We start from the raw sequence: 12,798 nt of genomic DNA, 5'->3' as shown, positions 1-12,798 counted from the left end.
CCACTGATGCCTAGAATATTTCCTGAAATTTTGGAATTGATCAGATATGGTGTTCAAAAGCTAGACAAACAAATGTCATCAAGTTGAGTATTAGACCTGACTTCGCTCAGCCAATTACCAACCTTGAGTGTTCAGAATTAATGAGTTAGACCCCCAAAATCATGGGATTTTCTTTAAAATCCTGAGATTAAAAAAACCCCAACACTTGAAGTTCTTTTTATTTGCATTCTGGCTTTTGAATATTTAGGGTTCATGTTTTCCCACAACCATGAGGCCTTGACACAATTTAAAACAATAAATAAAAAAAACTAAGATTATGGTGAATTCACTTGACTTCAGATTTTATGACTAAGAAAAATGCTAAATATCACAAAACTTAACCTTTCTCACACTGCAGATGCATATTCAATTTGTGATCCACTATCACCCCAATCCCTTCTAGCAGTTTTACTGCCTTGCCAGCTATACCCAGTTTTTTATTTGTGCGTTTGATTTTTCCTTCCTAAAGTGTAGTATTTTGCTTTGTCTTTATACAAAGAGAGGAGTAATAACCCAAATACCTGCAGTGACTAGCAAATTAAAATACTAACTACATTACATGGCAGTCCTCTGTTTCTGGAATGAGGAAAGGCCTTATACATACATATACATTTATACAGCAGTTTAATCAAACTGTAATCTGGACCTAATCCTGGTCCCCTTGAGGTCAACAGCAAAACTCCTGTTGATTTGAATGGGTCAGATACTCTATACCCTTTTGCTGCATAAAAGAAAATGTCCAAAACGCTTTAAGAACCAAAACACAGGAGCCTATATTTAAATAAAACATTCTGCCCCATTTACTGTGTTCATCATTTGACATAACTAGCAACTGAATATATGGATACTAAAGCATGCCATTGACCCCTTTGATAGTGTCTATTTATTTAAAATACCATTAAGAGTAAGATCATCATAATATAGATTTTGGAATTAATAGTCAACAGTACGTTTTGTCTTGCTATAATTTTTACATTCACTAATTCACACTGGATTCACATCTGCTAAAGCAATAATATGGCTCATATGATAATAGAATTTGCAGGGAACAAACAGTAATTAAAGCATGTTGTGTTGACTAGCTTTCCATTTAAACTAAAGGGAAGGAAGTAGCAGGAATGTCAGGCTATGCTGGAGGTCCCTGATTTCAGACTGTATCTCTGTTATGGTACAATCAGGATTCAACAGGTTAGAACAACACCTGGGTTTCAGCAAAAATACTCACAATAAATCCAAGTTTTTTATAGTCTCGGGTATACATAGATTTGCGTTTCTCAATACTGCCACTGTTGTTGGGTTCAGACTCCGCATCAAAAGCAATTCTTCGGAGTTCAAATATAATATCCCTCTGAGCCTGAGGGTGTTCAAAAAAGAGAAAGGTCAGTTTTAAAAAAACCAGAGAAATGTCTCCTGTTTGGAGTCACAGCAAGGAACTACAAAAGAATGTCTCAAAAAGCTGCATGCTCTCCAACCCCCAGTCTTTCTTTATCAGAATATAATTTTAAGCAATTAGACAGACGTACATATGGAGTGACTTTGTGTCTCCCTATTTCCCCAAGTCCTCACAGTTTAGGGATTTCATTCCTCAGAAGACTCACATGAAGTACTAGTGTCCTGACAGACACTTAATGACTCAATCTTGCAAGGTGATGAGCACTCCAGCCCGCACCTCACTTTAACCATGTGTGTATGACACCACTGAAGTCAATGGGATAACTCACGTGCTTCAAGTTTAAGTTTGTACTCAGTATTTTGCTGGATCCAGGTCAGAGCGTACTCAGCACCTTGAAGGACTGAGCCCTAAGCATCCCTCTCAGTAACAGCAGATATTTGTTACTAAGTGGATGACGGTGTTGCAGTAAAAAGAAAAGGAGGACTTGTGGCACCTTAGAGACTAACAAATTGCAGTAGTTTCAAATCGTTATCAACACTGCACATCTGCAGCTCATCACGAATATCTTGTGGCAGTAATAACTGTTTTGCCATTTACAGCTAGAGTGCTACTTTGGTTGATGAGGTGATGTGTACCAGGTAATTGTGTGTATCCTTTTCCCTTCTGAGTGAAGAGTTGCAGAAACTATCCTGCTGCTATAATTTGGAAGAAAAGAGAGTGCACGATTGCTCTGATGTAACCATGTATAATGCTGTCTCTTATCTGTGAAAAACCCTACCTATCCCAATTTCCCAAATCACCATGCTATCTTCATTCAAGTGCCTCTTAAGAATCCACTTCCTTTATATAGCCTGCATGAAGCTCCTTTAAAATTAAAGAAACAAGACCTGAAAATCTTTCCCATGGCATCCTGACTTCAAGTCTCTTTTTTTAAACTGAAAGCGGTTTGGGGCAGGGACCATCTATTTTTGTTTACTGCACAGCACCAAACACACTGTTGGAGCTAAGTAATATTAAAAACAATTATTGTTTAGCCACAACAACCCAAATAAAAAATGAACTAGAGTTACAGGGTTATTTAACCATATTCCGTCTGCATCAGATACTTTTAATTTGAACTTTTGCTCTAGTTCTACACGAATAAAGCCAACCAGGATGACTACACATTTCAGGTGGTTCTGATAAACTTTATAAGAAAAAAAATAGACTGACACTGATCTGGATGCTGTACAGATTTAGCTCAGGATGATGCCAAATTCAATTGATGAACCTCAAGCTCAAGAGGTAGTCGAGGTCTGAAATGTGGTAAACGTGACAGTTTGTTGTCTCATTTTTGCATAACAGAAACCAGTTTGTTTTTCAAACAAAAAATCTGGCCTTAATTTCAGACTCCCTGGAAAATGGGTTTTTATAAAAACACATGGAATATCCATGACTGCTAGGAAGTGCCACTTTCATTAATCTGCCTTTCCTGGCTCTAACGGCTAAGCTTGGCACTACATCTGTCCCCTTACTGTTTGGACTGGGTTGTGAGAGATGCTTACCTGGTCCTGTGGATCCATTTTGGTCATCATTCTGTCCTCCAGAAGGTTAAAGGTGAGCACTTGCAGAACATAAAGCTGGTGCGCCATTTCGTTATTGATGGCCCTCTGTGCCCTGATAACATGCTGTGAAAGGAAGATATTCAAGTGAATGTCACCTACTCTTTTCCTACCGCTGATTCCCATGAGGTGGGCTCAGGTGTTTCCATTCCTGTACGTGTTTGACGAGCAGTGGTGTATGCATACTGTTGAAGGGGAAAAGGCAAGCCCGATACTAGTAAGGTGGCTAGGTACACAGGTGTTCCATGGGCTGTGATATTAAATCCTATCCCTTAGTAAGGTTCCTGAAAGCAGTGCACAGAGTCCTCTCCTCCTACCCTCTAGCTAGAGCATGTGCATACAGAGAACAGAAATTAGCAGCCAGGTCATCCTTTTGAAAAGCACCCTCTTCAGAAGGGCACATGCAAAGAGTGCATTTAAACAAAAAGTGAAGAGAACAACATTTCTAAGCATAAGAGTATTCATGCTGCTGATACAGCTATCATAGTAAGCCAATTGCTGCAAGGGAATCAATTACAAATGAACCACACTCCTACCTCTACCAGATGATCTCATTCTATATGAGGAAAATGGTTTAAAATTAATGAAAATTAGAATGAAATGCCCATAAGCAATAGCGAAGTCACCAAAGTTACAATGCAGATGCCAAAATCATGGATAATTTTAAAGCCACTAAGGTACACAAAAACGTTAGGGGAAGCTAACTAGATTGATACAATCTTCATCCCAAGGGTTTCTGTAAAGGGTGTAACCAGAGGTCACTAGCCCAGTACTGTGTAAGGAGAGAAATGGGCATGACCACCAAGACAGTGCTACTCAGTGGCAGCTCTAAATAGGATGTTTGCTGCCCTCTGCTATATGGCATTGGAACATTTATGCCAGAGAATGAGCACCTGGGAGTGCTACTCATGTAAATTTCATAGCAGAGGTCAAAATCTAGCCTACTACTACAGCCACTTAGGAAGGAAAATATAGCCTTTGAAACTGAAACTGTCTGTTTTTTTCACACTGATCATCTAAAGAAAAAGAGGGGGGAGAAGAGGACGGGGTCTCTAGACTGCCTCTTCTGCCAAATCTGCCTAATGCCCATATCTATGTCATGTCAGATGACATAGATGACTAGTACAGTTTAGAAGAGCCCTGATCTGGCTCTAACTATGGTCAGTGAAAAAATTCCCCTGGTCCTCAATGGGAGAAGGAGAAGGCTATTTATTATGTTTATTAAGTACACTTTGAAACGTGTCTTGTGCATCTTCTGGGCAATTATTTATTACCAGCAAATAATCTAACTCTGGCAAACTGTGTCCCATTTAAGATCTCAAGATATGTGCAAACACAAGAGTTTTCATATTGTAAAATCATCTGCACACATGATGGACAAACAAGCACAGGGGCTGATTTTGAGTCATGCAGCACTGTGTACATTGTTTGACAGACAGTTCAAACCCTAAAGTCTGGGATGCATTACTAATCAAGGCCAATGCAGATTTTTCAAATCCCGCCTAGTCGGCAAGCTAATGGAAACGCCAAAGGAAAGGCGCCCCAAATACTGCATGTATTCATTATTATATCTTGGTAGAGAAATGACAATTTATGCATTGGCAAAATAACCTCCTTTCCCTTTTGGACGGTCAATTCTGAGCTCATTCAGCAGCAGAACTACCTTATCTAGCAAGCCAAAAAACATATGGAAATACAAAAACAACTAAAAGAGCATAAACATGAATAATATACAACATACACCCACCAAAATGGCAACATGTTTTGTTTCCCTGTGCTAGTAAATAAAATCCTTGGGAACTTTATACTAATACTTACTGTTAAGATGATCGCCCGAAGCTGTTTTTGTGACAAAATGTTTGCCATTTCCTGTTTTGGTAAAACACAAAGATTTAGCTAAAAGCATGTATTTCAGTGCAGCAGTGAGAAGAACTCTACAGTCATTCCTGGGTGTGTTTTAGTACTGAATATCAGCAGTATTTCTCATCAAGAAATGAAATGAGAGGCCTCACAGTGACTGCCTCAGCTGATCTTTTATTTTTGTTTAAATTCAGACCACTCTAACAATGACAAAGAGGGACAAAGAAAATGAAGGGACTGGAGGCCATACAGTTTATACCAGGGAGCAGAACATTTGGGCTATCCAAAAACAGCCATGAAAGGATGGAACAGTAATTGAGACCCAATATATAGAATATGAGGAAAGTATTTAACATACAAGTATTCTAGCAGAGAAAGACAGGAGGAAGTCGCATATGTTTCTACCTGCCAACTGGGACTTTGAAAATAAGTTGTAGTGAATCAAGATGTGAATATGTGTATTAGACTTTAAAACAGTTGAAAACTAACGCTTTACCTTAAAATCAACAATTAGCCTGAGTTACTGTATCATCACTGCAAATCAAACTTCTCCCCACTAAAAACTGTTCAGAGTTGGTTGGGTTCTTAGACGGGGTCCTCCATTAAAATCTATACTCTCATCCTTCTACTTTATGTTTTAATTTAACTTCTATTTTTCTCTTTAACCATTCAGTAACCACCAAACGCACACCTTTGATTCAACATCCATCTTAAGCACCCAATCTCAGCTATCTAGCTTCGTATCATACTGTCAGACCTTGTATGTGTTGCAATGGTCTCAGTATTTATAAAGTTGCCATTGCAGAAGTATCTAGACAACAGAACTGTAAAACTTTTATTTTCCCTTTATTCTTGTTTGCTGTAGATTATATACATTTGCATCCGTTTGATCTTTGCACACACACGCGCGCACACACACACACACACACACTAAAATTTCGTTCAAAAATATACTATTAAATTACCTGAGTAAAATCTTGTGCATAGCTACCTACGCACTGGTATTAGCATTTGGACATTTTGGGCCACTGCTGTAAATTGTGTCTTTTGCTATCATTAGCTCATCCGACACTGTCTTACACAATATAGCACAACGTCACATCAGTTCTAATGTTTTATAGTTCAAAGAAACTATCTTAATCATAATCCATTGTGATTCTGTGCCGTTATAACGGAGTGAAAATACTGCTCATATTCAGAAACCTAAAAAAAAGTTTTTGCAAATGGGTTTGCAAGAATAAATATTAATAAAAGCTAACCAAGTTGTATATTTATATTAAAAATCTATGCAAGAACACAGAAAACAGGAAAACTATGACTGAAATAAAACATGAGCAGAAATGGATAACTGCAGAAAGGATACGTAAGCAAGGCAGAAGCAGCATAAACAAAGGCTGGCTCTGGCAATATTAGAAGAGACTCTACTTGCTCTAACACAGAAAGAAAGTGTTGACTTACAGTCAAAGGACAATCAAGGATGTTAACAGTGTTCGCTACATCAAGCTAATGGTATTGGGTCAGAGTGCAGAGGTGAGAAGGGGAAAAAAAAGTGATTGAAGACCAGAGAATCTTTGTTAGAGCTTTATTTTTATTTTCAAGCCTCAGGGGATAGAGCAGCTGTAGACTGTTAATAGAGTAAGGGTATGAATTATAACAATGCTATTATCCCCTTGGAAAATTCAGAACAGTACAGCAGGGGGAGTGCTACAGACACAATATGCTTCACAGTGTGGGGAATGAACAGGAAAGAAAAGCAGTTTGCTTAAAAATAAATATCTATTATAATTAAGAAGACTAAACAATTACTCTTTCCATGAGGAATACATGGAAGAATCCCTTCTCCATCCAAAGGAAAAATCATGGAATGGTTTAAAAAAGTGGGATAGCAGCATGTCCACTTTGCCCTTGGAATCTTTTAGTTTCCTGATGTGACACAACTGAGGCATTACTCTTATTGGGACCTCCTTTAGGGTCATTGCCTGTCCCTCCTACAATGGATTATGATTGTTACTGAAGACAATCACTCTCTGAATCCAGCGGAGCTGCACAGATCTACACCAACAGAGTAGCCTACATTTTAGAAATAAATTCTTGAGGTCTTTCATTAATACAAGCTCAGACAAAGCTCTCCATTTAGTAATTTTCAGCATCACTTCTTAATAAAATGCAACTAACAAACAATAAAACTATATCTTTCAAAAGAGTTTTTTTTAATGTGTCATTTTGTGCCTCAAGCACTTTTGGTCTTCTTCTGCTATTGCGACAAAGTTGTTTGTTTTTTTTAAATAACTATGGTCCAGCATTATCCTTGATATGAGTAAGGTAGCAAGGAGTTTTCCTTTCAAAAACTTTGTTTCTTTACATTACAGAGCCAGACAAAAGAGAAAAAAAGGATAGTCACAAGTCACTACTAGAAAGTTAGCTATATTTTTTATTACAGTGTAGTTAAACAGAGTTGGATCCTCATACTGCAGTTTATGGGAGTTTGCCAAAGCCTCGGGCATTGTGCAGGATTTTTATATAAAACTGTATGGTCCCTTTGAGGAGTTTGCAGTGCAAATTCAAGCAATCATAAGTTTTCCACACTTTCCAGTTCACAGCACTACACCTGTTGTGTTATTGATATAAAGAAATATAGCATCACACGTGAACACAGGTGTAAATTTCAAGCCACAATCTTCACAATTGTTAGTGAAATTCCTTGTAGTATTATGCCCAGTGTGGTCTGGTTCTGACAATATGATTTTTCAGTTCACTACTTCACATACAGCAACTATCAGCAATGGCAACTGGACCTGAAAATCCAAGTCCAAGCAGCAAAACAATTAAATGAACTATGATTGCATCACCTCGTTATTTTGCCTCAGAGATGGAGAATGCAATCAAGGTTAGCCTTTAAACCTATGTTACAGTTCATAGAAACTTTCCCTTTCTTGGATATATGGACTAATATTTAACCATAACATATAAAGAGTCAAGGTTCTGACCACTTAAACCCTTTAAAGACCCCAGGAAATTTTCTCCAAGTGGGGGTGTTAACCCCAGACTCCTGGCCAAATGCCTAGTCAGGTATTATATTCTACCTACCAGAATCTACCTACCTACCTACCCTCTGCAGTTTCATTAGGTTGCAGTGGTGTTCTTCTCTCTCCATTATGTAATATTAAAGAGAGCAAGGATCCACTACAAAGGGTGGCAGCAATTATGGTGGGTGAAATGATTTGTAGGTATCCCTTACCACCCTCAAAGGAGCGTTGTAATTAGCATCTGCAAAGCACTTTGAGATACTCAGTGCCCTTCACCTATGGGAGAGCTGATTTCAGAAGCACACAGCAACTTTTCTTTTGACTTAACGGAAACATTAAATTAAGTTAAAAAATGAAGGAAACAAAAAACTTTCCATGAAAGTTACATCAAAAAATCCACTTCTTATAAAAAAAAATAAATATTTTTTTGACTCTTTCTGGTATTTTGGCACTTAAATAATCGGCCTGAGTTTCAACAGTGTTGAACAAGCAGCACCTTCCCATCAGATACCAGTGATGTGTCTCCACTAGAGTTCCCGCCATTGCTACCACTGTGGGGAAATTCTAAGCAAAGTATCTCGCAGGCTAATATCTTAATAAACACACTGCAACTGCTCCCACATACCAGACTTTATACTCCAGCCTCGTTTTACATGGAGCAGCCGTCTTAAAATATTTCCATTGGAGGCTTGTGAATTTTAGCACTGAGTTAGCTAAGTGGAACATTATTACAGTTAGGCAACTCACACATAGACATTTTGTTTTCGAGTTATGACATAAAAAAGGAATCTCCCTTTTAAACAACAATCTGAAAAAAACAGTTTACCAAAAAAAAAAAAGAGTATGATGTTACAGAGTGCGTTGGCAAAAATTTCAGTGCACTAAATAACCATAGCAGTAAATGCAGACAGCAAAGAATGCAGTTTCCTAACACAATCAATACAGTTTATCTGAAGCTATATTAGATCAGAAAAACTCAACAGTCCTGATTCACCTCTCACTTACACCAGTGCAAGGCAGAAGTGACTCCACTAAACTGTATGGAGGTACACCAGCATACAATAAGCAGGACCCATATCAGCTCTAGTCAATGGTAACAAAAGGGTGAAGGGAGACCATAGCAGAGATGTAGATAAGCTGCCAGAAGTAATCAGACTCTCCTATAGGTCTGCAGACAAACAACAAAAACCAACAACTCACCTGCCTCTTGTCATCAGGTGCTTTAAGGAAAAGTGCATTTATTACTGCAATGGTGTACGTTTGGATTTCTTGATCTGTCCTGTGTGGAACATGATTGTAATAATTATGGCAGATGGTATATGGAGACGAGCTTTAGAAATTATTTTTTCTTATTGTGTTATCTGAGAACAGAAAATTAAGCTGAAGACACAAAATATTCTGTAAATATGCCTGCTAATCAAGGATTAAAGTATTTTTATTTAATTTTAATTGCACAGAAATTAAAATTGCACACTTTAATTGCATAGAAAGCTCCTGAAATACGATGCAAGAAAAACTGCAGTTTATCTAACACCCAGTATTACTGTAGACAGTGTTTACCTAGCCATCTGACCATTATTTATCCAAAACACATTCAGTTTAAGATATCTTTCCTTCCCAACCTCACCCTCAGCAAGGGATGCTGTTCTACCCTACTAGCTTTCCAGACAATGGTACACAAATGGATCCATCTGCACCCTAACATTACTCACCATCTCACAATTAATGGTGTCTCAGCTCCATTTCCCCCCTTCCATTCAGCCCGAAAGAAGCCACTACACAACCAGTTTAGCCAGAACTGGTGATAGACAATGGACAGTACTACAACGTTCATTACAAATTGTTCAGCCATTGTCAACTGAGGCTGCATTTAATCTCTCTCAGAGACTATATGTAATAGCTGTTCTCTTTACAACTCTGATTTTAAACACATTGCTTGTTCAAAAGTCATTATCTAGGATACTCACCCCTGAAGATGTGGGATTAACTGGCCAATTGTGATCTCCTGGGCTACCTTCTGGTACAGCTCATGGCTATTGAGCACCATAGACTCCAGGATTGCTAATGACCGTTGCAAGATAGAGATGTCGGCAGCAAATTTGTTCACATAACTTGCTATCTACAAATTTAAACATTTGAATAATTCATATCTTGCTTACATGCACAGGAAAAGGGAAGGGGGGAAAGGCAGGATTCAAAAGCAGAAGGGCAATTTATGTAGATGCTAGTTGTTAGATGTGCATAAATGAATACTAGGAAAGTATTAACCAGTTGTGTTTATTAAAATCAGAATACATTGAAGCAAATAATGAGACAGATTCTCAGCTGGTGGGAACTGGTATAGATTTGTTTAAATCAATGGAGCTATACCAATTTACCCCAGCTAAGTATCTGGCCAATGTTCAAACATCACACACTGTATGAAATCACCACTGAAAAATTGTAAGCCTTTTTTTTTGCCAGAGGATGTTTTGGAAAGAGCGGGGGAGGAATATTTTATCCTCCGTAATGTAATAATCCAGCTTGGGCATTTTTCTCAAACTGTCACTGTTAAAAACAACCTGGTAATATCTTTTATTGGACCACTTTCTGTTGGTGAGAGAGACAAGCTTTCGAGCTTACACAGAGCTCTCCTTTGGCTCAGTGGTAAAACAGTCGGGCAGAAGTGACTAAAGCAGCAGCAACCTTCCCAGTGAAAGCTGCCTTCTTCTAGCATAATCTACATGTGTTTTCCCTCTATCACCACATAACTTCCAGTGTGAAAGAAAATCAACCTCACTCAAAACCTATCTCCATCTTACAATTTTTAATTGAGCCGGCACAGCTGGCTCTAAATGTGGTTTGCTTCTACACGCATGATGGTAAAAACTCCTAGTAACTACGGCCAGCTAATAAGCATTTCATCCCTACTGCAGGGGTAGGTCAACACACAGTTGTCTTCTTGTAACCAGCTCAGCACACTGTTTTTGCAGAGCAGCTAACACACCCCTCCCCATACCTATGTAACCAGTTTGGCTGTGCAGCAGAAGGTGTTAGACTGCATCGTCCTGCATGCTGCTGATGCCACTCTGTGTACATGTCCTCTAGGAACTCTGCCTTCTGCTGAGGACCTATGGGAGAACAGCCCAGATTTTCCCAGAATGCATGGACATAAGCATGATTAAGCAGAATGATACGTGAAGATGCACAAAAGTTGTTTCGATGGCCAAAAAGCTGCTCCATGGGGACAAACTGAACCTTACAACTAGTAACTGGTTTCAGTGACTGTGTCTCTAACCAGTTACAAAATCATGGTTAAAAGCTATAGTGCTGACACAGCTTTAAGTTCTGCGCTTGTGAAATTCTGAGTGGAAGCAGAAGGGGGAAAAGCAGCTATGTTTGTAGATGTTTATTGTGTGTATTGTAGGCATCGAAACAAAGAAGAAACAAAATCTATTATGATACTGCTGCTCCTTCCGCTACAGTCTCCCACCTCCACCCTCTACCCCATTCCGCACTCTGCATGAGTTTTTGCTCCTACAGATGATACAGTGGGCGTTCCTCAATTGGTAGTCAGTGGGGTGACCACTGGTCCAAATGTCTGTTGTCAAGTTAAATATCCACACAGTTCTCTTATTGAAAGGCAGGAAGCAGAATGCCCGTATTTTTACCTGCTCTGCCTTAAAGCAAAAGGAACAAGGGGTGTGCATGATGGATTTTAAGTCAGGCAGCCAGGACACAAAGATCAACATTGCAGGGAAGGGAACACAGAAGTAAGTTGTGGAAAGTATAATCGAGCAACAGAAGAGCTAGCCTTTGTCTATACTGAGATTTCAGCCATCAGTGCAGCTGCATCAGTGCAAACCCCTAGTGTAGATATGATTTACACTGGTATATTACGATTTTCACAGGTCCAGCTTGCCATGCACGGTTTCAAACTGGATAAAATGTGCCAATGGAAATCGTGCTTCACTGGTGTAAATCACATCTATATTAGGGCTTTTCACTGGTGCAGCTACACTGGTGGCTGAAATCCCATTGTAGACAATGCCTTAACCAAATCTACTCATCTGCTCCCCAGCCAGAACCTTTTTTCATTGTTGCAAATGTGCAGCCAGAGTATAACAAAATGGCTTGCACACAGAGACTGCATCTACATTACACACCACTGGCAGTGAAAAGTACACTGTGATGTACAGCTACAGGTGTCAGCGAAAGGCTCTAGCAGCAGAGAAAGGCTTCAGTAGCTCCCAACTCCCAGAGCCTTTCACTGCAGTGAGGAAAAGCTCTGCCAGGGGAGAGACAGCTGGGAAAGGTTGCTGGAGTTTTTCCCTGGGGCAGAGGAAGGGTTCTAGTAGCAGGACACTAAAATTAGCAGCGTACATGGGAAGGCTCTGCTTGGGGGAACAGAGAACTGTGTGGGTATGTACTCGAGCACATACGCACACCCTTCACGCGTATCTTTACTCAACTTGCTTAAGCCATGCTTCACCATCTACACTGCTATTTATACCCATGCTTGGTGCACTAAGCGCGTAGGTGTACTACATGCCGCCCAAAGAAGGGTGCAGTGTAAGAAGCACACTGCAACTGCTCCCACATACCACATACCCTTACAGACCAGTAATATACTGCAGTCATCAAAAATTTTGCTGAAATGAAACATTTTGTACAAAGCAGTGAATGTTCATGGAAACTCCAGACACACGCACGCGCGCACACACACACAATTCAACTGGTTTTACATTTTCCATAAAGGTTTCGCAGCTCTGCCTAGCTCATGGGTGAATTAAGGGAAACTGAGGCATGGAGACTGAAGTCCCACTTAATCAAAGCATTTAAAAACATGCATAACTTTAAGCATTTGAGTAGCCCCACTGGGGTATTGAAGTGCCTTGCT

The 12,798-nt window shown here is 39.4% G+C and overlaps 1 protein-coding gene across 2 annotated transcripts in view; it reads right to left on the bottom strand.

Moving 5' to 3' along the window:
• ELMO1 (engulfment and cell motility 1) overlaps positions 1-12,798 on the bottom strand; it is a 417,191-nt gene that overhangs the window by 247,105 nt on the left and 157,288 nt on the right. For both annotated transcript variants that reach the window (XM_077811025.1, XM_077811026.1), the window contains exons 9-13: positions 9,887-10,038; positions 9,120-9,198; positions 4,852-4,902; positions 2,977-3,099; positions 1,265-1,393 (exon numbers count right to left, since the gene is read on the bottom strand). In XM_077811025.1, coding sequence (XP_077667151.1) covers positions 1,265-1,393; positions 2,977-3,099; positions 4,852-4,902; positions 9,120-9,198; positions 9,887-10,038 — 534 coding nt within the window. The remainder of the gene's footprint in view (positions 1-1,264; positions 1,394-2,976; positions 3,100-4,851; positions 4,903-9,119; positions 9,199-9,886; positions 10,039-12,798) is intronic.

The sequence above is a fragment of the Eretmochelys imbricata genome, chromosome 2, assembly GCF_965152235.1.
Source record: "Eretmochelys imbricata isolate rEreImb1 chromosome 2, rEreImb1.hap1, whole genome shotgun sequence".
NCBI classification, from domain to species: Eukaryota; Metazoa; Chordata; order Testudines; family Cheloniidae; genus Eretmochelys; species Eretmochelys imbricata.
This window is presented reverse-complemented; position numbering and strand designations above follow the sequence as displayed.